We start from the raw sequence: 26737 nt of genomic DNA, 5'->3' as shown, positions 1-26737 counted from the left end.
CTTCAACCTTTTTCAACTTTTTTTCAGCATTTTTCAACATTTTTCAACCCGTTTTTACTTTTGTCAACCTAATTGCTAATTAAGTTAACTTATTGCTATATCTAGGCAAATGCTAATGCTAGGCTAATGTTAAGGCTGGGCAATGCTAACACTAAGCGAATGCCATTGTTAGGCTAATGAGATTGCTAGGCTAATGCCAACGTTAGGCTAATGCTAATATTAATGCTAGGCTAATATTAATGCTAGGCTAATGTGATTGCTAGGTTATTGCTAATACTCGGCTATGCTAATGTTAGGTTAATGCTGTTGCTAGGCTAATGCTAATGCTAAGCTAATGCTAGGTTTATACTAATGTTTGGCTAATGCTAACGCTATTACTAGGCTAATGCTAACACTAAGCTAATGCTAATGTTAGGATAATGCTAAAGCTATGCTAATGTTAATGCTAATGCTAGGGTAATGTTGACGCTAGGTTATTGTTAACGCTAGGCTAATGCTGAGCTAATGCAGCGTTCAGAACCTGCATCCTCACTTGCATTTGCTTCAGGAAATTGAAAATTCACCTTTGTTCAAAGTGAAAAACACCCAAAAAAGTTTGAGAATCACTGGTTTAGAGGAAGTGACGTGATGACAGATCAGATGATCTTTCTTCTTTGATTCCAGGATTAAAACCTAAACTCACCCAAAGCCTGACAGCATGCGGCAGCAGAGGAACATACTGTAGCCCTGGACGAACGACGACAGGAAGGAGAAGAATCCGTTGACGGACATGGAGATGAGCAGGCACTGACGACGACCCAGTCTGTCTGAGAGACCCCCCCAGAAGAAGGCCCCCACCATCATCCCCAGGTAAACGATGCTGCCTGCACGGAGTCACACACACACATTCTTCAATTCAGTGAAAATACACACGACAGACTGTTAGAGCACACAGCATGACTCAGCAAAAATATCTATCCAACCTTTCTTTGACTTTTCTGATGATTTATTTCAACCTTATTACAGTTAAACCTCCCACAGATGTTTCTTTACACATACATATCACCAGTGTTAGCATGTATGCTAGTAATGCTATCACTTAAATTGACAAAATCTTGTACAATTCAAATTAAAACCATTTACAACAATCAGTAAAATACTGTTCAATATTTTTGGAAAGAAGTAGAACATGTACATCTTAAACTTCTACTGTTTTAAAGAATATGAGCATTTAGCTTCTATTCTTTTATAAAAATTCATGTCAGGATTTAAAATAATGACCGTCCGATTATTAACACAACATGGTTTTTATATGTTTTTGTTGTCTTTGCGTATTTTTCTATAATTTTTTATCATTATTATTATTTTAGGTATTTTTGATGCTATTTAGTATTTTTATCTTTTGTGTTTTTGTAGATATGTTTTTTGTTTTATTTTGTCTATTTTTGTTGCAATTTAGTAAGTTTTTCTGTCATTGTCTGTGTTTTTATTCTTGTTTTCTGTGTTAATGTTTGTTTTTGTTCTTTTATGTGATTTCTGGAGTATGTTTGTTGCAATTTGGTATATTTTTCTGTTATTGTCTGTGTTTTTATTCTAGTTTTCTGTGTTTTTGGAGTCATTTTGTTTTTTCTTGTTGTCGTTTCTTATATTTTTTGTTACAGTTTGTGTTCTTGTATCATGTTGTATGTTTTTGGTTTCATTTTGTCTATTTTTGTTGCAATTTAGTACATTTTTTCTCTCATTTTCTATGTTTTTTGTGTTGTTTTATGTTTTCTTGTTGTCATTACTTATATTTTTCTGTTTTGTGTTTTTGTAGTCATGTTGTGAGTTTTTGGTTTGATTTTCTCGGTTTTTGTTGCAATTTGATATGTTTTTCTGTGTTTTTATTCTTGTTTTCGGTGTTAATGTTTGTTTTTGTAGTTTTATGTGATTTTTAGACCAGGTTGCAATTTGGTATATTGTTCTCTCATTGTGTTTTTATTCTAGTTTTTTGTGTTTTTGTAGATATTTTGTGTTCTTGTAGTCATGTTGTGTGTCATTGGTTTGATTTTGCCTATTTTTGTTGCAATTTACTAATTCATTCTCTTATTTTCTATTATTGGAGTCATTTGTGTTTTGTTGTTGTCATTTCTTATGTTTTTTGTTACATTTCGTGATTTTGTCGTCGTGTTGTGTTGTGTGTTTTTGGTTTGATTTTGTCTATTTTTGTTGAAATTTACTATATTTTTCTCTCATTTTCTGTCTTTTTATTTTTGTTTACTGTCTTTTTTGTGTATTCCTGTGTGTTTTTGGTGTGATTTTGTCCATTTTTGTTGTCAATTTTTGTTTTTCTTTTGTTATTTTGTGTTGTACCTTGGATATATTGAAAAAACATGATGAAAACCACTGGTGTAAACGTCCCTCTTGAGACACAATAAACCCAACCTGGCAACGCAGCTTCTATAGCTGTCGTTACAACACAAAAACATCTTTTTTGCATCTTATTTCCCCGTTTAGATCATTATTAATGCAATACCTGCAAAAGTTCAGACTTCCTGGTGGTTTTGGGAGTGGTTTTTAAAGTCTCTCAGTGTGTTTGGGCTCAGATAAAACAGATTCAACACAAACTGGATTACAATCATCAGAGCAAACACTCGCCCAACAAACCGATCAGGTTATAGCAGCTGCTCGCTATCCACACACACACACACACACACACACACACACACACACACACACACACACACACACACACACACACACACACACACACACACACACACACACACACACACACACACACACACACACACACGCACAACAATGTGCTTCACGTGTTTGCGATAGATTCATCTGTTGACACGAGACGCTTTTGGAAACATGGCGGCGACCACACAGCCTTTTAGCATTTAGCATCAGACCCATTTAGCATTTAGCATGTTTTAGCAGCACATGTTGGCTTGGTTTGTACATTTATTATTAGTGAGAATGTATGAAAAAAATTACAGCCAATGAAATATCTCTGTAGTTTTCGTAAATAAATAAACAAATTATCAAAATTAAATTACATTTGAAACCTCTTAAAACAGTGACATCATGGTCGGTTAGATAGAGTTTATATCAGCTCCACCGTTGTTAGTCATGATTATACTGACTCTGAGGAGTTCAGCTAATGCATCCTCCACACTTTGTGTTTATTTTGGGAAACACATTCTGTCTCGTGTCACTTTCTTACTTACATTTTATTCTTTATTATTATTTTTTTTTTTTAACAAAATCAATCATAAATTTGAATCTAACACTGAATAAAGCTTCACCCACATTATTTGGAACCATATCACACATCTCCATCATATTTTTCAGCGTAAAACAACGTGTTAGCTAATGTTAGCTTTAGCATGCGTAGCAAACGCTCAGGCGTGATCTCAGCGCGTGCTCGTTTCAGAAACATTTCTGCTGTGTGTAAATATGAAATTAATGACAATAGTTAACTTCATTTACTGTATTAAGCATGTTTGTAGGACTTCAGGAAGTTTAATTAGCCTGTGATGAGATCTGATTAGGAAAAGATGAGGAAACAGATTTCATTATTAAATCATCTCTCACCCATGACCAGCTATAAAAGCATTTTAAAATCATTGAAAACTACAGTTTTAGGTTTAATGTGAAGCAATCCACTTTATATCTGTGTGCAAAACATTAAAAACATCATTATTTTGCTAAAGTAGTTGTGTATGTAAACAAACATATTGTGTGTGTTTTTTGTTCATCAGCTTTAAGTCATTTGGTGGACTTTGTTACATTATTATTTAATTAGAGTAATACACTATAAAACAATATAACACCTACAGGTTTAGTCAAATGTCCCGAAGGAACAACAACAACAGGGAAAAATCTAAAAGAAATGCAAAACAGTGTAATTATTAGTTAAAATTAAAAATAATTGGTTTTACTAGTCAGTGACTCAAACATTAAAACCAAAGAACACAATGAGCAAACAACACAATAGAATTATATAGAATAGAAAAAGAATCACAATACAATAAATACAAATACAGTAGTCCCTCACTATATCGCGGTTCACCTTTCGTGGCCTCTGTGTTTTTTTTACAGTGCAATTTTGGATGCATTTTTTTACAGCATATGAATGTGCATTGTGTTCTGCGTCCTGATTGGCTAATGCTGCATTCACCCACCAGCGACAAGTCCAACTCGGTGAGTTTCACTGCCTGCTGAAGTGAGGAGCTGTGCTCTTTTTTCTCCTCTCATAAACATAAACCACCAGTGAAAAAAGGCGGTGTGATTAGTGGCTAATGCTATGCTAGCTCAGTGCTACATAGAGAACTTTTACCTGCTACTACCACCTCCTCGCTGATTCTCCTCCACGACTAATCCTTCCTAGTCTGGTCCTGGTTATTAAGGGCGTGTCCTACTTTGGGGGTGGCTGCAATAAAATATGATGCAACTTTTGCCGCAGTTTTTTTTTAAAAGTTGCCGCAAAATCAGGCATTTTAGGCCTCGACAATCACAGAAATTGGCCGCGGAATCCTGGAGGGACTGATTGAGTCACAGTAAAAGAAATGACTCAAAAGCAGGAGAAACACCACCTGGATGTTCTCTCCGTGGGAAAGAAAAGAACAACAACAACAGATGGAGTCAAGAAAAGACGAAAAAACCAGCTCATGAGAAATGTTGGCATTTATTCCTGACTCAGCAGAAAAGCTGCGTTCTTTGCGTCAGAGTTTAGTTTCACGTTAAAACGAAGCACGCGTTGAGCGCTGCTGTGGTCAAAGCTAAAGAGGACTAGCGTTAAAGCGCCCTTGGACTCACTGCCAGTCGCACCATTTGTCTCAGAGGCGGTGGTTCATGCAGCACAGAGTGACAAAGTATGGACGGTGGCGGGGGGGCAGGTGTTAAATATCCATTTTCCTCTCCATGCTAATAAAAATGCTAATGCGTGAGGAAAGGGGAGATGTGATCGTGTGCTGTTTGTACTCTTATCGAGAGGTGCAGACGTGGAGCTCAGAGCTGGTGATTTATTACAGGTGACAGAACCACGGGCTACGTGCACGTGCACGGCTGTGCACGGAGAGGACAGCGCTAGGCTAGGCTAATATCAAGCACAACATCACAAAGTCCAGCATCCACACACTTTGATTTGTGTAGCTACATCTGAGCGTGTGTGGAAGATTCTATCAGAGCAGCAGCGGCTCATTTGTTTTACGGGTTTGGTTCTGTAATAAAGGAGGAGGGCGGGGGCGTAAAGGGTTGGGGGGGGTGGGCGGGGGTGATGGTGCATCAGAGGCGCAGTGTGAGCATCTCTCAGGAAGATTGGATTTGTGATTTCCTGCTGGGTTCAAACTTGGGTCAGGCCTTCGAGGCTGCGCTATGCAGATGAGCAGCAGTTGTGTTTAAATGTTTCCCTTAAAGCTATGGAAACACCTGCTGAGATACCACGAAATAAAAGCCTGTGAACTACAGAAACCAGGGAACACTCAGACAGAACATTAGCTTTGATGATTCATATTTACTTAAAGTGATACCAACTCATCTTAGCAATAAACGTACGCAATCACTCCAAAAGCATCATGAATATGAGAAACAAACACAAAATGACACCAACAACATGCAAATAACAACATGAGAGGAAAAAAACACAGAAACAACAACAAAAACATACACTAAAGAGTTTAATACTGAGATAAATGCACAAAATGTCCCAATAAACTCTCAAACAACAATAAAAACACACAAAATACAAGAAAAATACATAAAATGACAATAAAAATACAACAAAATGTGAGAAAGATGCACAAGATGACACGAACAACACACAATGACAAAAACATACAAAATGAAAACAAAACCCAAACTTTAACTAAAAAAGTGACAGAAACTGTTACTAAAAGTGACAGAAAAAATGCACTAAATGAGTCTAAAAACACAACAGCAACAAAAATACACAACACAAAATTTCAGAAAACTACTAAAAAAAAAAGTGCACAAAACAAGAAACTAACTAAACTAAATTAGTTTAACTATTAACTATAAAATTATTACAAAAATACACAAAATAATACCAAAGAATGTATAATAGGACAGAAATATACAGAAAATGACAGAAAATGCACATAAAGAGTCTACAAACACAATAAAATACACAAAATATCAACAATCAAATTCACAAAAGCACTCAAAAAAAAACAGACAAAACAGCAGATAAATACACAAAATGACAAGAAAATAGCAACAGAAATATATAAAATAAAACCAAAAATTCACTAAATTAGTTTGGAAAACACACAGAAATATTACAAAAATACACAAAATCAGACTAAAAACCCACAAAGTGACCCATAAACTACACAACAGGACAGAAATTTAAACAAAATTAAAATAAAAACACACAATAAAAACAAAATAACAACAAAATTACACAAAATAACAAATATAAATTCACAAAAGGATGCCAAAAAACCTCGAAACAAATATGGACACAAATATACCCCCCAAAAAAATTAAAAATACACAATATCTAGTGTGTATTTAAGTCATTTTGTATATTTTTGCAGCTGTTTTGTGTATGTTTCAGTCACATCTCCAGAGCCGTAGAGAAACACGTCTAGAATTAATACTTGTATCAAATGTGTGGAGTAAACAAAGCCAGCAACGACAAAACAGATCAATTGAAAGCTGTGTGTGTGTGTGTGTGTGTGTGTGTGTGTGTGTGTGTGTGTGTGTGTGTGTGTGTGTGTGTGTGTGTGTGTGTGTGAGCTAAAGGTCAAAGTGTGTAAATAAATCCGCTCCAATCGACACGCGCGTCTGAGAGTCTGAGAAACGAGTGGCTTGTTCTTTTTAACACGCACACACACACACACACACACACACACTGTGATGTAAGTCAGAACACAGGAAACACCCCGGTGACCAACAGCCAATCAGCTGCCTTTATTAAACATTTATTAAATGTTAGCTCTGTTTCAGACCGAACTGTAAAATCATAAACTATAGATTCATGTCAGCATTCAGAGCAACAACCAATCAGATCATTGATACAAGAAATAACAAGCGTTAGTGTGGGTTATTGTATTATATTTATAGCGTTTTGGTGTCATTTTCTTTGTTTTGTTGTTATTTTGTACATAGTTTTCGTTGTTCTATGTATTTCTGAAGCAATTTTGTGTTTCTTTGGGAAATATTTTGTTCTCGTGTATTATTGTGGTCATTGCAATTTGATGTGATTTTCTACATTTTTAGAGTCATTTTTCTATATTCTTGTAATTTTGTCAAATGTGTATTTCTGTTGTCATTTTTTTACATGTGTCTGTCATTTGGTTGGTTTTTTGTGGTAATAATGTGTATTTTGTTGTCATTTAGTGCATTTTTATGGGATTTTGTACGTTTTTGGAGTCATTTTGTATATTCTTGTTATCATTTTGTACAGTCATGCCCTTTTCTTGTCATTTTGTATGTCTCTGTTGTCATTATGTGCCTTTTTAATGTAAATTTGTAGTTTTTGGAGTTGTTTTGTGCCTTTTTCTGTCATTTGGTTTGTATTTTGTGGTCATAATGTGTATTTTGTTGTCATTTTGTGCCTTTTTATGTGCTTTTGTACGTGTTTGGAGTCATTTGGTGCATTTTACTTGGATTTTGCATGTTTTTGGAGTCATTTTGTGCCTTTTTCTGTTATTTGATGTGTTTTTGTTGTCATTATGTGCATTTAAATGTAATTTTGTATGTTTTTGGAGTCATTTGGAGTAATTTTCTTGTCATTTTGTGCATTTCTGCTGACATTTTGTAAGTTTTTTAGTGTGTTATTGTTGTCATTTTGTGCCTTTTTCTGTCATTTGTTATGCTTTTGTTGCCATTATTATTTGCTGTGTTTTTATTATGTGTATTTCTGATATTTTGAGTGTTTTTGTACTAATTGTGTGTATTTGTTTTGGGTCTGCACTAAAATGGGGTCACCATTTGCTCCATGTCTGCGTTAGTTTAACCTTTTCCCAGCACTAAGCTACATGCTAGCAGCTGATCATCAGCACATCTCTCTGTGTCCACAATAAAAACCTACACCAGCTCCACAAACCACATCCTGAAACACTTCCAGGCTCTGCTTTCTCTGACTAATATTTCAATATTTTCTCCTTGAAGCCATGGGACACCGTGCACACGTGCACACGTGCACACACCTCGCTCTGCAGCTGCTCACAGGCAGGTGTTATTGATGCACCTGCTTTTAGATTCAGCTTTGATGTTTGCTTTGAGAGAGCTCTCATTCATCCCTGAGCTGTGAACTCCCACAGGCTCCGCCCCCAGTCCTGCATGTGATCGTCACAGAAATGATGTAGATTTTCATGAGCTAAGGCGTCTTTTTTCTCTGTTCATGTTGAACCACCTTTATGTTGATTCATGGTCATTAAAGGTAGAGGTTAAGGTTATTATTATATATTACAGGTTTGGATTTGATTGGATCTATTCATTAATTTCTGTATTTTTTTTTACCTAATTTCATTAATATCATATTGATAATTATTATCATTATTTACTTTTGTATATTTATAGATTTCTCTGTCTCAAAATAAAACTTCTGGGGTCAAACTTTTAAAAATCAGTGGAGATCCTTTTAAAGTTAAAGGTTATATGTCTTTCTTTGCTGCTTCGTCTTTTATTATTTTAGGATTTTTGTTTCCTTTTATTGGAATTATATGTTTTTGCTTTGATATCCATTTTCCTTTTCCCTTCTTTCTCTTTACAATAATGTTTTTTTTCTGACTTTATTTTAGCTCCACCTTGTTTTTTTTATAGTGTATGTTTTGTGCTTTAGTTCTAATCACAGTATTGATAAAAAGACAAGCCTTAGTGTTTTTTTTTTGACATTATGGAGATATCTGTTGTTTTTATTTTGGGAGTCATTAGGTGTTTTTTTCGTGCTATTTGGGAAACATTATGTTTGTATTTTTTTGTAATTTTATGATTTTTTGTGATTTCTGTTGTCATTTTGTGTATCGTTGTTTTCACGTGTATTATTGTTGTCATTTTGAGCCTTTTTCTGTCTTTTTATGTTTTTTGTGTAATTTTGTGTATTGTTGTTGTCACGTGTTTGACTTTTTTCCCCAAATCCTCACTTTCGCCATATTCTCTGTTTCTTTAAATAATTTGAAGGTGTTTTTTGTCTCCAACATGCTTTGATACTTTGATACTTTGTGTTTGCGTTCGTACTGAAGGTCCTTACCGAGCCAGCCGGCCCCAGAGTTGGGCACACACATGTCCGTCTCGGCGCTCGGCAGAACAAATCCCACCACGAAGACTTCCACGCCGTCCGACATCAGCGCCAGGCCGAGCACGAAGAACAGCTGCCACTGAAACCTCCCGTGGCCGCACTCCTGCATGATCAGCTCGTACTGCTGAGCCAGCTCCTCCTCGTCCGCCAGCCGCTCGTTCTCCAGCTCCTTTCGGCTCTTGACGCTGTCGGACACCGGCTGGCCCAGGGCCACCTGGCCGTCCCGGGGCTTCCCGTCGCTGTAGGCGGGCACGCCTTGGTATTCCCCCTCGTAGATTTCGTCTTCGTCATCGTGGCCCTCGGTGGCGTCGCTGGAGGCCCCGTCCTCGTCGTTGGCCGCGTAGTGGCCGTCCTCCTGGTGGTAAGTGTTGTAGTTGTCGTCCTCCTCGTCCTGGAAGCGGTTGTAGCTGTGATGGGACGCGTACTCGTCCGAGGCTCGGTCCACGGCTTTGTTCAGGTTCTTGGCGGCGTGCCTCTTGGCCTCTTTGGCGATGTCCTTGGCACCTTTGACCAACGAAGTCCTGTTGTTATGCCCCTCCTCCATCTTGGCACAAAAAGAAGCTGGCACTGGGATTCAGCTCTCTGCCACTTCTACTCCACCGAGGTGAAAAAGTGCCACCGAGCTCCTCTCAGCTCCCACAAAGATCAACCACAGATTATTCACACCGAGCTGCCAGGAAACTAAAGACTAAGTAAGGATTTCTAACTCCATCAGACAGAAGTAAAGACGACTGGACAGATTGTTAGTCCTGTCAGAGTTCAGAGGAGAACATCAGCCTGTGGGCGACAGAGACAGAACAGACAACGTTAGCTTGATTAACGCTAGCCATCCAATAGAACACATCAAACCATGCATACACATTTGATTTATTTCTAATATATTTCTGTCCGCAATCTAAATTTGTTCCAATACCAAAAAAAGATAACCAGACAAGATATTAGCCAATTCTATCATTGTTTCTGGGAACCAACAAGCCAGTGAAAAAATTTTAAAACACAATAACAACAGAAAAAAATATGCATTATTTTGTTTAGTTTGTTGTTTTTCTGAAGAACATAAGAAATCAGAACTTACATATGACTGCTAGATCATCAGTTCATCATGCTAACTGTGGAAATGTCTCAATAGTGGCTTATTAGTTATTACTAAGCAAAATATATCATAGCAAAAAAAATAACTCAAATGCATAAAACTTAAAAATACCATAATACAAATAATAATAATACATGTATTTATAGAGTGCTTTCCAAGTGTTGTACATCAAATAGATCAACTATTAAACATATGAAAATAATCAGAACAATAATATGAACGACATACATGTAATGGGGCTAATGTAAAAATGTCAACATTGAGGTGGACCCCATAAACATAAAATTGATTTACCAAATATTTTGTGACGCTTCCTATTTTGGTCATTGAAACGTAATTAGACTGATAGGAAAACATTGTGGGGTTTGATGCATCATACCGTCCGACATGATGCCGGTGTTTCACAGAGACATTAACTCCACAAACTACAAAGATATTTATCTTATTCCAGTAATTTTCAAAGTTAATCTCTGGTAGATCATCACTAGAGTTGTAGTACCCGACACCTCGTTCTAAAGGTCTCAGAGAACCCAGACTGTTCTTCAAGACCAGCAATGATGTCTATCACGTATACTGTTACTCAGAGCAGTTGATCCTGTATTTACATTTACATACACGGAGCTCTTCTTCTCATCTTCATGTCGTCTACAAAACAGCAGCGTTGGAACTGTCGCCCCCTGTGGTCACAAATTTCGGTAAACAAAAGAGGTTTATATCAACTTTTTTAACTTTTACTGATTTTTAGATCAACCCAAAGCAGCACAAGTTGTTATTTTGCCTGAAAAAGCTGATAAATGATCCTGAACGCTTCACCTCATATAGAACTCAATGGACTGAAAGGGTCCATTAGCTTCATCAATGACATCATTTCAACATGGCGGCGCACAGGGTAAAGTAGTCCCAGCTTTAAAAGTTAATAAAACTAATATGATGCAAAATAATGCGTTTTGTTAGACGTAGATCTATTAATAAGGACATTTTAAAGGTTTTAGGACACATTTGTAAAAACAGTGGAGGATCCCTTTAATGTGATAATGAGAAGAACCTTTTTTTTGTCTGTCAAATGTATTTAAAAGAAACTAAAACTAGAGAGAGAATGTTCTTTAACTGTTCAACCTGTCATGGTTTTAGAAATAGATTTTTTGGCCTTGTTATGGTCCCTCCTATCTCCTTTCCTATCGTCATCCACAGGTGTTAGGAGACTTCCTAAAGACTTTTACTCAGATGTTGTTCCTCCTCTCCTGATTACTCTCCCTGCACTACTGAAGTCAGTCTCATATGTTTCCTCTTCCTTTAATATCTACACGTGGACTGAATATGATTGTAGAAATCATGCACCGTGTTCCCAGGCTGAGAACAGATGTTGTGACCTCTAAGTCACTCTAAAACCACCATGGACCCTCCATGTTGAACCCGTCCAATGAGCGGTATGAACTCAGCCACGGGGAAAACACAAGGTAAGTCACGGTGACCATACGTCCGGATTTACCCTCAAATGTCCTCTTTTTACTTCTTTTCCAGACCGTTCTGCTTGATTTTATAAATAGATGAAAATGTCCGGGTTTCCCAGGGACCCTGAATGCATCTCGGGAACACGTTTATTTAAAAGACGGGAGTCACGGTCTGAGTTTACCTCGTACTGAGATCGATTGCGATCTACTGGAAAATGAATGTTTGCTTGTTTGAGTTTTGCTACTCCTGCCGTACTGAGATTGAACGTTAAAGCTAATGTTAAATGGCTCCTTTTCTTGTGGAAAATCTTTTTTCACTAATTTCCCATCAGTAATAGTGTCTGATGCAGCAATAACAATACAAATAGGAATATTTTATTCTCCCAAAAAACATGATTATGATATACATTATTAAATAACAGTTAACCTAGTGTAACTTTACAATAAGCTGTTGTATTCATATAATTCTGATCATGACAATATTTTTTTTTATCGTTGGTCAATTTTTCTATCGATGGTCGACTGATGTGATGTTTTAAGCATTTTTTAAATCAGTACAGTAATATCTGTGTGTATGGCTAATCCAGTACATGATGCTACGTACTCAGATTGTAAGAGAATCTCAGTAAGGAGGTAAACTCAGACCGTGCTAATATTTGCTTTATCCGAGAAATTCCACCAGTTTCTGAAAGCGAATGAGTTGATCTTTACAGGTAATTTTACTCACACATGATGGAATTATTTGTTTAGACAAAATGTTCACACACGTAGCAGAGAAAGGAGAACAAATACTGGTGGATTGACTGCATGGGCCTTTTGGTGGTTTTTTAATGTTTGTCTTTTAATATCTCATTATTGCCTCTTATCAAATACAGCTTTTTTAATTTTTTTTTAATATGTCATATGGAAGTCTGATATGTTATTATGTAGCTACATCGTTTACTGTATGTTTTATTGTATATTTCCTTTCATTTGTATTCTTTTATGGTGACATTTGAACATTCTGTCCATATGAAAAACAGCCTTCTCACTAAATCTGGTATATTTTCTATCTGAATATTAATGTACACTGTCCCTGTTAAATAAACCAATAAATAAATACATACATTTAATAAAATAATGTCCGTGGGAAAAACCCTCCTGGATGATAAAACCTCCATGGAGCTTCAGAGAAACTTTATCCTTTAGGAAGTTAAGGTCACAGTTATTTATTGTATTTATTACATATTATTTTATAAAGCATAATAAAGGTGATTGACTTCAGTTATCACTGATTTCATATTGTTTTTAAGTCTTTGTTGTAAAGAGAGAAAATTATTTTTAAACCTTATTAAACTTATTTATCTACTTAGCGTATTTTTACGTTCCAAGTTAAATTCAAGAAAACGTTGAGTAGTAACTGTGTCTTCTCTTTTGGAAACGAAAGCTAAGGTAGGTTCAACTCCCACAGTCTGACGTAATAAAATACCAATGAGTACGACTTCATTAATGATTTGTAGCTGATCTTAAAGTCTGTGTTATTAACAACTGAGACAAATTTAAAAGATGAAAAAATTGCTAAGTAAATAAAATTCAGTCTCAAATCATAGAGAAAAAAAAAAGCACTTCTCTCTGCTCTGAGACGCTGGGGGCGTGTCAGTTAGTGGCGCTGGAACCACGCCCACGGGCGGGAAAGTGCCGCCTCCGTGCACTGTGTCTGTGGGAGAGAGCAGTGTGAAAGTAGCTCCAGTTTGTTTTTGGCTAGGGGTCGAGTTGTGCTTCAGCAGCAGGGTCAGGCTAATGCTAACGATGGCTCTGTTACATAACGCAGCTATGATTTCTGACCCGCCCATTAAATCCTGAACACAGACATTTGAAACACAGATTGTGAATCCTAGCTGCACATTTACATTATAAATGGTTGAATGGTTTTTACATGTTTTAAGGAAAACATTCATGACATATTTAATGTGTTTAGAAGAAAATGGCTGAATTTGCTTTACACAGTCTTTAAGTAATAAATGCTCGTTTTCTGATCTCAAAAAGAGCAGCTCACGCTTTTCAAATGGAGGCGACCGTGAAACAACGGTGACGTGGTCGAATGAATGAAGTCCATGGTCCATTTGTAAGATGGGTCCCTGAAGGGAAGCACACAGCGAGGGCAGTGAGAGAGGCTTTAGAGTCGGAGCAGACGCTGGCAGGTTGATGTACGACGCTGGTTCTCACCTTTGCTCTGCAGGAGCAGATAAAGCGTCGGTCGGGGCCGACATTTGAAACATAAGCACCCGGCAGCAGCGACGCTTTGGTGCAATGCAGCAGTCAAATCAAGTTTAGCCAAAAGCGTCCTGACTAAGTTTGAGCTAGAGCCAGATGATGAGACACTCCTCCTGAGTCAAACCACAGTCACAGTTTGTGTCTTTACAGCAGGTTTGGCTCTTCATAACATAAACACTAAAAGACTACATTATTTAATGATCAGATTGGAAATTATGTCAATTTTCAGGAAATTTTATTATTATTTAGATCATGTACTATATTTACCCTGTGTACATGATCTAAATAAATAAATAAAGTGCCTTTATGCAGAGGATACATATGATGCTACTTCAAAGTGTAGGCGGTAATAATTTGGTTCTTAATTATCTTCAAAGCACAAAGTTTCTCAGTATTTATATTGTCATTAAACTGTACTATCGATTTAGTTAGTTAAGTTCATTTTTTTACTCTTTTTTTCAATTTTGTCTTGTTTTTTCTAAATTTTTTAATTTTTTCCACTTTTTTCATTTTATTTCCTCATTTTTTAAGTTAGATTAGGTTTTTTCTCTATTTTTTTTTAAACATTAAGATTTCTGCACATCTCGGCCCCACAGTGAATGAAACCTGATTAAATTGTGTAAATTAACCATTAATCCACATTCAAAGGCTGTATTATCTGTATTATCTCACTCATAGTAGAAAGGAAACATTCCCACATTTAAAGCGTATTTTTCCCTATGGCAGATTTACGCTTCTTTAAGTTTGAAACATTCAACTGCAAATGTAGCAGAAAACTTTGATATATTCTATAATTAGAACAACAGGAGGAATTTACATTAAATCACATGAATTCCCTTTAAACAGAAAAATATGAGTAGATTTAGCTGAGATATAGCCCCGCCTACATCAAACAAACGATATGGGAATGCAAACAGTTTTTTGAAGGAAGTCCAGCTTCAGAAACTCCTACAAACCCATTTTACAGGAATGTAGTGTCTGCCCATAAAACAAATTACCTAAAAATTGTAACATATGAAAATGGAAAGAATATGAAACCCAACAAACACTATAGACAAAAACATTTCCAGAAACACTCAAAAAGATAGAAAAATGCACAAAATGTCAATAAAAACACAAAATACTAGAAAAAGATGGTTAATATTATTAATTCTAAAAATATGCAAAAAGATACCAAAAGTATACAAAATGACAGAAAATACACATGATTATGTAATAACTGAATAAAATTTAATTGGAACACAAACACAAAAATGAATCCAAAAAGACAGAACATGACAAAAATGCACAAAATGTTAACAAAAACAAAACACTAGAAACAGATGATTCATATTCATTTTAAAAACACACAAAAACTACACAAAATGACTGAAGAATACACAAATATGACAAAAAATGCACAAAATATCAAAGAAAATGCTCAAAATACATGAAAAAGATTATTATTATCATTTATATATATATTATAATTTTAAAAACATACAAAAAGATACAAAAAATATACAGAAAATGACAGAAAAATGCACAAAACAACAGTAAAATTATACAAAACAACTACAAAAATACACAAAATGACTGAAAAATACACAAAAAAAATTACATAAGATTTACAGAAAAAGACAAAAATAAAACAATACAATTACTTTTTTGGGGGGGGGGTACTGTGATAGCCCTGCTTATATATACTGTACCTCTAATGAAGGATGACAAGTCCATCTTTGTAAACTTTAACCCATTTCCAGATATTTCCTACATGATGAAACCTGAGGTCAAAGTGTGATAAACCTCATAATAATAATAATAATAATAATAATAATACGCTGTGAGGGGTTTTCCTGCAGCCTGTGTCTGAGTAGAAAAAGATCAGCTCAGTGTTAAAGCTGTTAGTAACAAAGGCTAAATGACATTAATAATAATTAATGACATACTGTGAATAATGCTCATCAGTGTATAGAGCCTCTCCTTTCTTTCCTTATCTCAGAACAACAACCACTCTAAGATTAGGATAGTAGATATGTTCCTCTCCTGGTGACATTTCATTATCCATGATAGCCTCACTGGTCTCATCCCAGTAGTGCAAATTAAGCCAATAACGCTGACATTTAGAACATCTATCAATGCAGACGAGGCCACAGAGAAAATTCACTAAAGTCCACTCCTTCTAGAACTTGGCATTTCACCACACGTTAGCGTTATAATCACTGGTTCTATGAACTCAGTCTGACACCACTGTTAGCATTAGCATTAGCTTAATGAAAGGTCACCTATCATGGCTAGAACTAGAAGTAACAGGAGTTCCTCCACATGGAGAAATTCTCACTATTTCTCTTTAGTGGAGAACAAAGACGAGAACATTAAAGTTAAAAATGAACTCAAAATGACAGAAAAATGCACAAAATGTCAACAAAAATACACAAAATACAAGAAAAATAACTATTATCAAAAACACAGAAAAACAAAAACAAAAAACACACAAAACTAAATAAAAAAAAGATACACAAGCAGCAGAATGGTTCACAAAATGACTCCTAAAACAGAAAATACTAGAAAACGATTATTTTTATTATTTTTCAAAAAATATACAAAAAGATACACAAAATGACAGAAAAACACACAAATTACTTCAAAAACACACAACATGACAGAAAATTAAAGCAACAATGAATTTACACAAAATTACACAAAACAATAAACACACACTAAATGACAGAAAAATAGACTAAACAGCAGAATGGTACATTACTGCAAAAACACATCAAATGAATTCAGAAAAATACACAAAATGCACTAAACAACAATAAAAACACTTAAAGCTGATATCCAGAGTTTCTGAGAAATCTATGTTTATGCATCATTCTTTTGAAACACGAAAAAAACACCTAACTAGTTTTTTACTATGGTCTACTGCTGGTGGTCATTAATATACATTAATGTATATAAGCCCCGCCTTCGTCCAATAGAACCCTATACAAATGCAAGAAAGTACCGACTTCGCCCAGCCAATAGGCTTTGACTTCCTGGAGCGAACCACTGTCAATCAAAGTGAATGCACCTGCACCGTCACTGCAGCAACCAGGTGTCATGTACTGAGTTCACATCGTACTGAGATTGTATATGCACGCACATGAATTTTTGTTAATTTTTGTTTTCAAAGTGAACAAACACGTGTTTTAATTGTTTAATGGATTATGTTAGGATTATAATCTCAGTACGGTGGTAAACTCAGTATGTGACACCGTTATCACTCTGAGCAGCGTAGCGTCATAGAGCAGCGTAGCGTCATGGAGGAGCGTAGCATCATAGAGCAGCGTAGCGTCATGGAGGAGCGTAGCATCATAGAGCAGCGTAGCGTCATAGAGCAGCGTAGCGTCATGGAGCAGCGTAGCGTCATGGAGGAGCGTAGCGTCATGGAGGAGCGTAGCATCATGGAGGAGCGTAGCATCATGGAGGAGCGTAGCATCATGAAGCAGCGTAGCGTCATGGAGGAGCGTAGCGTCATAGAGCAGCATAGCGTCATGGAGGAGCGTAGCGTCATGGAGCAGCGTAGCGTCATGGAGGAGCGTAGCGTCATGGAGCAGCGTAGCGTCATGGAGCAGCGTAGCGTCATGGAGGAGCGTAGCGTCATGGAGGAGCGTAGCGTCATGGAGCAGCGTAGCGTCATGGAGCAGCGTAGCGTCATGGAGCAGCGTAGCGTCATGGAGGAGCGTAGCGTCATGGAGGAGCGTAGCGTCATGGAGGAGCGTAGCGTCATGGAGGAGCGTAGCATCATAGAGCAGCGTAGCGTCATAGAGCAGCGTAGCGTCATGGAGCAGCGTAGCGTCATGGAGGAGCGTAGCGTCATGGAGGAGCGTAGCGTCATGAAGGAGCGTAGCGTCATGGAGGAGCGTAGCATCATGGAGGAGCGTAGCGTCATGGAGGAGCGTAGCGTCATAGAGCAGCGCAGCGTCATGAAGGAGCGTAGCGTCATGGAGGAGTGTAGCGTCATGAAGGAGCGTAGCGTCATGGAGGAGCGTAGCGTCATGGAGGAGCGTAGCGTCATAGAGCAGCGCAGCGTCATGAAGGAGCGTAGCGTCATGGAGGAGTGTAGCATCATGAAGGAGCGTAGCGTCATGGAGCAGCGTAGCGTCATGGAGCAGCGTAGCGTCATAGAGCAGCGTAGCGTCATAGAGCAGCGTAGCGTCATGGAGCAGCGTAGCGTCATGGAGCAGCGTAGCGTCATGGAGCAGCGTAGCGTCATAGAGCAGCGTAGCGTCATGGAGGAACACTCCAAAACTCCAAAGTTACCCATTCCACCATTGCCAACGTATAAAGCTTGAACTAAAAAAGAAAAGTCTGGGTACAAAGCTTGTAGGTAAACGTCTTCGTGACCACAACAGAATTTATCTCAGAGCTGCTTTTCAAAGGGGGAGGGGCTTGCTGCTTTTAAAAGGATTCCGAAGGGACCAGGATTTGGCGACAATTCTCATGGACAGGTAATAAACATGTTTTAATCAAAAGTTATAGCACTCTAACAATAAATGTGTAGTTTTTGTTGTTATGCTACTTTGTTATGTTTTGCAATGCACGTGCACAAACGTAGAGGCGGAGCTTCTGGTAGATTGGCAGAGGCAGAGGAGGAAGTAGAGCTGTTGAGGGCGGGACATGGAGATGTTCTCTCAGAAACTCCAGATATCAGTTTTAATGAATGAAAAATACCAAAATTACCCAAATTGACAAAAATAATTCAATACAGAAAACGAATACACAAACCCAATTATTGTTGTCGGGCCTTGCTGTGATAGAAGTTACTGATCTAGACTCTGCACTACATCAATGTTCTAGAATCAGTGATCTATAGATCTGTAGTAGATCTATAACTATCTGCTCATGTTGTTCACCTTCACTCCTTCATAATGCATGACCAGCTGTTTTTACCGCCCCCCCCCCCCCCCCCCCCCCACACTACCTTCTGTGATTAGCTTTTTATTTTTATTGGAACGACTGAATATTTTTGACCAATCAGCAAAAACTGCTGCCAGCTCTGATTCAGCAGATCTGAGAGGGAAAAACTATTTACTATAGCGTCAAGGCCGGTTGATGCCATCCAACGACATCCGTCACTTTCACGCACGGCTACAAACATGTGGTAGACGCACACACACACACACACACTTTAATACGCTAACACAACCTTTGAAAATGCTTTAAAATAATGTTTTATTATTACACACGATGTCCTGTAACCATCTGCATGGGCCTCACTGCCCTACAGTGTGTGTGTGTGTGTGTGTGTGTGTGTGTGTGTGTGTGTGTGTGTGTGTGTAGCCCTACAGGCTTTGTGCAGCACCCACAGATGGCTGCAGCCAACGTTTGCTCATGTGAATCCAAAACGACACGCAAACCTCCACAGATGCTCCACAACGAGTCCCGTCCAGATCTTCAAACGCACAACAACTACACAACAGCAACACAATACCACACACAAACCAAAGATCACTGTTTGGACGCTCATTAAAGGTTGTACAATTATTGAAAACGAAGATGTTTTCAGTGCTAAAATAGATGTGTGTGTGTAGAACGTGAACTCATGGTGAGTCATTGGTGGATTGGACTGTGGGTGGATTTAGAAATGTGGGCTCATGTGTGATATTATTTTAAAATGTGCTGCTGAAGGAGCAACAATCAGTGTTTTATCTGCGACACATTTAATACAGCGATAAGGAATATTTTTCCCACGACACCAGAAACGATCATTATTCCCCTAATGTCCATTTTAAAAACAAATCAATCCTAAAATCCTAAATGTGTGTTAGCATCTCATTATAATAATGAGAATGTGTGAATATTTTGATCTATGGACCAAATGCTGTAAATATCTGTAAAATCTCGTCTGTTACATCTGTGTGGTCTCTATTTATTATCACTTTTAGTGGCTTTTAATCCTTTTTAATCCAAAAGCATCCACACCTGTGACGCCATGTTGTTTAAGTTGCTTAGCAACGAGTCAAAGTTGAGTGAGGCCAGCCAGAAGGTAAATGGGCGGGGCTTCTTCTTTCGTGTCCTGCAGTCTCCATTAACTGTTACATTCGCACAGACCTATGTCATTGGGTCAATAACTTTCTATTTTTGTGGCTGCTTTGTGAGTAGTTGTGTTTTATTTTGTGTATTTATGATGTTGTTATATGCGTCTTTGGAGTAATTAATATTTTCTTTGTCATTTTGTGTTTTGGAAGTTTTGTGTATTTCTTCACTTTATATATTTTTGAGGACATTTCATGTATTTTGGGGGTTGATTTGAGTATTTTCATGGTAATTTTTTGTATTTTTGGAGCTATTTTGTGTATTTATGTTGTCATCTTGTGTGTCATTGGAGTCACTTTGTGTATTTGTGTAGTCTTTGTGTGTTTTGGGAGTTTTATGTGTTTTTTTTTTATCATTTTGTGTGGTTTTGTATTATTTTTGCCATTCTGTATATTTTTGTCATCATCTTGTGGGTGATTGGAGTAACTTTGTTATATTTGTGTTGCCATTTTGAGCAGTTTTTTGGAGTCGTTTTGTGTTATTTTGCTTTGGGGCCGCACAAAATAAAACCAATGGCCGCATGTGGCCCTCGGGCCTCCAATTGCATACGCCCGATGCATTTATAACGACTACAGACATCTTAATAATTAAAACCAGTCTTACTTTGCATTTTCATTTGAGTAAAACCTATTTCTGCTAAAGTTTCACCAGGTTGTTTGTGTGTTAGCCGATAGCTAACCGCTGCTAGCTTCACGTGTTCCTCAGATGAAGAGCTTTGATCACAGAGCGTGTGAAACGTGGGCTCTACTTCCTGTTACGGATGGAGTGCTCTAATTAACGGACACTAGAAATGTATCACCTCCAGAGGCTCACTCACACACACACACACACTGACACACACGCACAGACACACACACAGACAGACACACACACACACACTGACACACGCACAGACAAACACACAGACAGACACACACAGACACACACACACACAGACACACACACACACACACTCACACACACACACACACACTCACACACACACACTGCTGGCAGCGTTTACACACTGCTGAAGCTTGAACAGCTGTTGTGGGGCTCCCTGAGCAAACACTGCAATCATCACAAAAACTGGGTTTTTATCTCGTCCTCTGCTTCCTGTCGGTCCTGGAGAACCCCTGTCCTGCATGTTCTAGAGCAGTGGTTCTCAAACACTACCTCCTTTGTCCGACTACAACACTTTGCTTAGGAAACTATATTTAAAAACATCTATAGATCATAATGATGGAATGAATGAGTGATAACACACATTAAATAATCTCATTTTGTAAATAAGTGGAAATAAACAATATTAAATTGGATCGTGACCCCCGTGACACACAGGGCTTTGTTACTTTGGATTTTTTATTTCCTCATTAATAAAATCCTTCATTTAAAAACAACATTGTTTTAATTTATGTTATTTTTGACTAATGTTTACGTTGTGGAAAACATGCAAAACAGTAAGAAATCAGGAATGGGGCAAAGACTTTTACACACCACTGTACAATAAATATATATATACTGTATATACATATATATATATATATATATCTTTTTTTTCATGCATTTTTGTGGAACTATATTCACAAAGTGAAAGTATAGAAAAACAGTTGTTTATGATTGTGTTGTTTTGATTAAAAATAATAATAATAATAATAATACTAATAATACAATTTCAAAAATCTATTTGAATTTTTCAGAAATTGTAGGTGACCCCATTTCAACTCCAGGTGAGCCCACATGGGGTCCCGACCCCAAGGTTGAAAAACCCTGATTGTTTTTATCCTTTTTGGTCGTATCACGTCTGGGGCGGGACCAAGATTGATTCATTTTCCATTCTCTCTCTCTCTCTCTCTCTCTCTCTCTCTTTCTCTCTCTCTCTCTCTCTTTCTCTCAAGTAGCCCCTTAGTGCCGTTGCGTACCCCTATTTGAGAAACACTGTTCTCGGTAAAACAAGGCATGGTGTTTTATTTTGAAGGAACTGGTACACAATGGAGTTATAAAGCCGTTCTTTCATTTTATTTCCTAAAAGTTAAGATAAATTAAGTTTAATGAATAAATACATAGTTAAATTAAACGTTGATATGTATCTTAATCTATATAAATAAATAAATAAATAAGAGCACAGAAGCAGCACATATTGATGACGTCATGTTTATTTCTGGTTTCTGAAAATATGTCATGTTTTACGTCCTTAGGTGGTTTTATTTGAGGCCGTGAGGTCTGATGACTTTTATTTTGAAGTCTGAGACGGTTTCATGTGACGGCGTCTGGTTTGAGAAATGACAGAGGTTTTCCCTGATACCTGACTCTGAGAATGTCCTAAAATGGACACCGTACAGCTGTGGCCTCATGATGAAACTTTGCATCAGATTTGTGTCCACACTGAAATATCACAGTGATTATGGTGCACACGCTACCTTATCCCACACAATATGACCACAACAAGTTCACAACACACACATTAACAAGAAAAACACACATATTAACAAAAAATTGTTACATTTCATTGTTGTAATTCATGTTAATGATCAGAAAGTTGTTAGAGCCTAAATGTGATACTACTATACACGTATCAGTACTACTAGTAGACTGTTTTTAATCTACTGTACTAGTAAAGCCTAACAGTTCACTAGTAGTACTAGTAGAGCTAATGTAAATGAAGTAGGAGGGATTAGAACCAAAGACCCTGATTGGTTGGAATACCTTCAAAAGCCAATGGAAAGCATGTATTTGCTTTCCCCGCCCCCTTGTTTGCATACGATGCTAACTAGTGACACCTTTTGCTTCACTAGTAAAGCCTACGTGTGCACTAGTACATTCTAAATAGAGCACTAGTAGTGTAAAAATGGTTAATTCATATCACTAATGCTTCACCTCATACAGAACTCAATGGACTGAAAGAATCTGTGTACCCTTCGTTCTGTGGTTATTCCATTTTAAAACCAAATCAAAATAACAAATAAACGGTGTTTATTTTGTTTTTCAGATTTAAAATCAAAACAGAAATAGAGAAAAACCAAAAACCAGACAGCGTCGTTTTTCTGTTTGTGTGATATTTTGATGTTTATGGAGAAATTAGAGCGAGAACTGAAGTCCACTACACATGGTTTCCCTCCCCAGGTCCTGGACCAGGTCTCCTCACACAATATGACTGTTTAGGATTTATTTCAGCTGTTTTCATTCAGTCTGTGGATGTTTGAACTCGTAGAAACTGGTGATTGACTATTAACTGTGAGGCTGGTGTGAGGAACAATAGATGTTAGAACTTCTACCATTTGACACTTTTGCAAAAACAATTACAGCTTTTTTGAGGGCAGCAAAAATGTTTATCTTGCACATTATAAATATTGCTAATAGTAGCCGTCAAAACACACAGAAGTTGATCACAAGAAACGAGGAGCACCAGTAGATTCATTACACCACCTCTGGTTCCACATGAGCATGTTTTACATAACATTGATTTATTTATGTAATAATAATGTTTTAATTCACCAATAATGTGATTTATGCATTGCTTCTTTTTATGTTCAGACCAGGAGCAAAAGTCACCAGATTAACTGGATACTATTTGGACCGTAACACTGTTCAGTAAAGTTGGCAGATAATCACAGATTCAGACTTCCAGTATCAATAACTCTTTAACGAAACGTCATGGACACAAACGACACCTCTACCATCAGTGTGAGGTGGACAACATGAGACAAGATCAGTTTTTATCAAACGTAGCAGATGAAAAGTCTGTTTGTGTGATGAGATTAAAACATGAAGCTCTCGTCCTAGTTTCCCCGTAAATATCCAAATATCACACAAACAGAACCAGAATGAATTTTAAAACAGAAAAACGCTGGTGGTTTGGTTTTTGGTTTTAAATTAATAAAACAAAAACAAAAAACAATCTTTTTTTTTTTGTTTGCTTTTGAAACGAAATACACAGATTTAAAAGGGGCGTTTGACGTTATCAATGACGTCATTTCAACATGGCGGCGGGCAGGGTAAAGTAGTTCCTGTTTTAAAAGTTAATAAAACGAATATGATGCAAAATAATGTGTTTTGTTAGGCATAGATCTTCTAATAAGAACATTTCAAAGGTTTTAGGACACATTTGTAAAAACCCTTTAACTCTCTTAAAGGTTGTCATATATCACACTGATAGAATAAACATATAAAGCAGAGCTTTTCTTCATCTTCTGTATAAACCAAACAGTGCATCTATAGACGAGCCCAAAGCAAACAATCACATGCTGACTGTGTTTGTCAAACATCACAACATCAGATCAGCACCTGCTCACACACTAAACATCTATTATTCTAGATCTATGTCTACATCTGAATGGGTTTTTATTCCCCTCTCTGTGTCTGCAGGCTGCTGGCAGACGCGCGTCCATCACTGCCTGGGAATCGATCCCTGTGTGTGCGTGTGTGTCGTGCAGTCGGACTATAGTAGAGTAATGTAATGGATGCATGTGTTTGTCTCCCTCCTTCCTCTGCTCAGCGCACTGCGGATCCACCACCGCTTTATCATAGGGGGACAACCCGGGGTTTCCTCTACCATCATCATCATCATCATCATCATCATGACAACCCAACTCACCAACAACACAAAAATCATAATCAAAGTCTTTCTTTCTGTCGCACAAATAAACTTCAAAGGACCAAATATAAATCCATGAAAACATTTTTTAATATTTTAATAATAATATATAATAATATAATATATTTAATATAATTTTGTTTCCTCTTTCTAATGATGCATTGCACATGTTCCTGTCTCCATGCACTGAGTGATGTTCACAACTTCAAAAAGTTCTAGTTGCCCAACTTTCCTGTCAATCATGCGCGCTGGGAATATGTGGCCATAAAACACATGTTCAGTTTACATCCCAAACAGAGAACCAACAGCACGTGTCCTGCTCTCAGCGTTTCCATTAATGCATTAATAAGATCAGAGCTGTATGTACAGCAAAAATCAAATTCCATCCATCAATGAATGAATAGATGGATGGATGGATGGATGAATAGAGAGATACTCACTGTGGAAATGAAAGCATGGCACCACCGAGCTGCGGGACTTCCTTCCTGCACTGCAGCCCGGCTTCTTCTCCTCCTCCTTCTTCTTCCTCTTCTTCTCCCTCCTCTGATGCAGCTCCTTCTGCTGCAGTCAAAGGAAGAGAAGAGAGAGAGAGAGAGAGAGAGAGAGAGAGAGAGAGAGAGAGAGAAGATGGAGGATGGATGGATCCTCCTGTGTCTGTGGATGCTGCTAGTGTAGATGTGGGAGGCTGAGTCACAGCTGCTGGAGTTTCACACCGAGGATGGAACAAAGAGGAGTGGGATGATGATGATGATGATGATGAGATGAAAGGATGAAGGGATGATGAGATGCGGCTCCTGCAGGAGAAGTTGATGGAGCGCTGGATGGATCTATAGATGGATCTGCAGCCATGCACAAACTGACCAGTTCCTCCCAGTCTGCAGGAGGAATGTATGATGGATCATCATGTCTGCAGGATTTCATTTCTCCAAATCAGATTCACTCAACCATTTTTTTCTTTCACTTTACTTTTTTCCCTTTTTCTTTTCTTTTTTCCTTTTTTTCTCTTCATTTTCCCTTTTTTTCAAAAAAAAATTAACCGAATCATTTTTTTTTCCTATTTTTCCTTCTTTTTTATTTTATTTTATTATTATCTTCTTTTTTCATTTTTTCCCTCATTTGCCTCTTTTTCTTAAAAAAAAAAAAAAAAAAAGATTCACTCAACCTTTTTTTTCCACTTTATTATTTCCTATTTTTATTTCCATCTTTTTCCCTCCTTTTTATCTTCTCTCTTTTTTTTTAACTTTTCTTAATTTTTTCCTTTTTTTCTTTGAAAAAAAAAACATTCCCTCAACCATCAATGAAGGATGAAACCTGTGGACCAATCACACTCATGCACACACACATCAAGATGTGATCAGATCTGCATGAATTGGTTCATCAAAAATAATGCACAAACGCATAAATAAAAAACAACCTGATTGATCTGAAAGATAAAAACCCACTCCATCATTATCCCCACTATGGGAGTCAGACATGGGGAACTGGGAGACGTCTGTGTGCGACCACCGAAGTAAACACAAAAACTCAAAATGATAGAAAAAAACGCATAAAATAACAAGAAAAGAACAGAAAAAAACACAAGACACAATCGGATAACAAAAATACACAAAAAGAACCACAAAACACATATAGAGAACCACAGAAATGACTTCAATAACTCAATCGCCCACAAAAAGACAGATGAACATACAAAATGACTAAGATATAAAAAAGGTCAACAATAACAACAAAAATCCACAAATTGTAAAAGAAATTTACACAAAATGACAGAGAAATACATCACACAACAGCAAAAATACAGAGAAGTGCAACAAAAATACACAAAAAGACAACATCAATGCACAATAATAACCACAATACACACACAGAGAACCACACAAAATGACTCCAATAACTCAATTTGACCATAAACCACACAAAATGACATAAACCCCCCAAAAAACACAATATCATAGATAAAAGAACACAGAATGACTCCAGAAACATACAAATACACCACACAACCGCAAAAATACATAAAAGCTCAATAAAAAAACACTATCTTACTACTAAGATACACAAAATGACAA

General features: G+C 37.2%; 1 protein-coding gene across 1 annotated transcript in view; it reads right to left on the bottom strand.

Annotated features, from left to right (window-relative positions):
- Nucleotides 1-25339, bottom strand: part of LOC114473655 (synaptic vesicle glycoprotein 2C-like) — a 43376-nt gene extending 18037 nt beyond the window's left edge. Inside the window, exons 1-3 of the mRNA XM_028463416.1 lie at nucleotides 25109-25339; nucleotides 9191-10015; nucleotides 683-863 (exon numbers count right to left, since the gene is read on the bottom strand). Coding sequence (XP_028319217.1) covers nucleotides 683-863; nucleotides 9191-9782 — 773 coding nt within the window. The 5' untranslated portion in view covers nucleotides 9783-10015; nucleotides 25109-25339. The remainder of the gene's footprint in view (nucleotides 1-682; nucleotides 864-9190; nucleotides 10016-25108) is intronic.
- Nucleotides 25340-26737: the final 1398 nt, after the last annotated feature.

This window comes from Gouania willdenowi, chromosome 12, assembly GCF_900634775.1.
Source record: "Gouania willdenowi chromosome 12, fGouWil2.1, whole genome shotgun sequence".
NCBI lineage: Eukaryota > Metazoa > Chordata > Actinopteri > Blenniiformes > Gobiesocidae > Gouania > Gouania willdenowi.
Note: the sequence above shows the minus strand (reverse complement) of the source record. Positions and strands in the feature narration are given on the sequence as shown.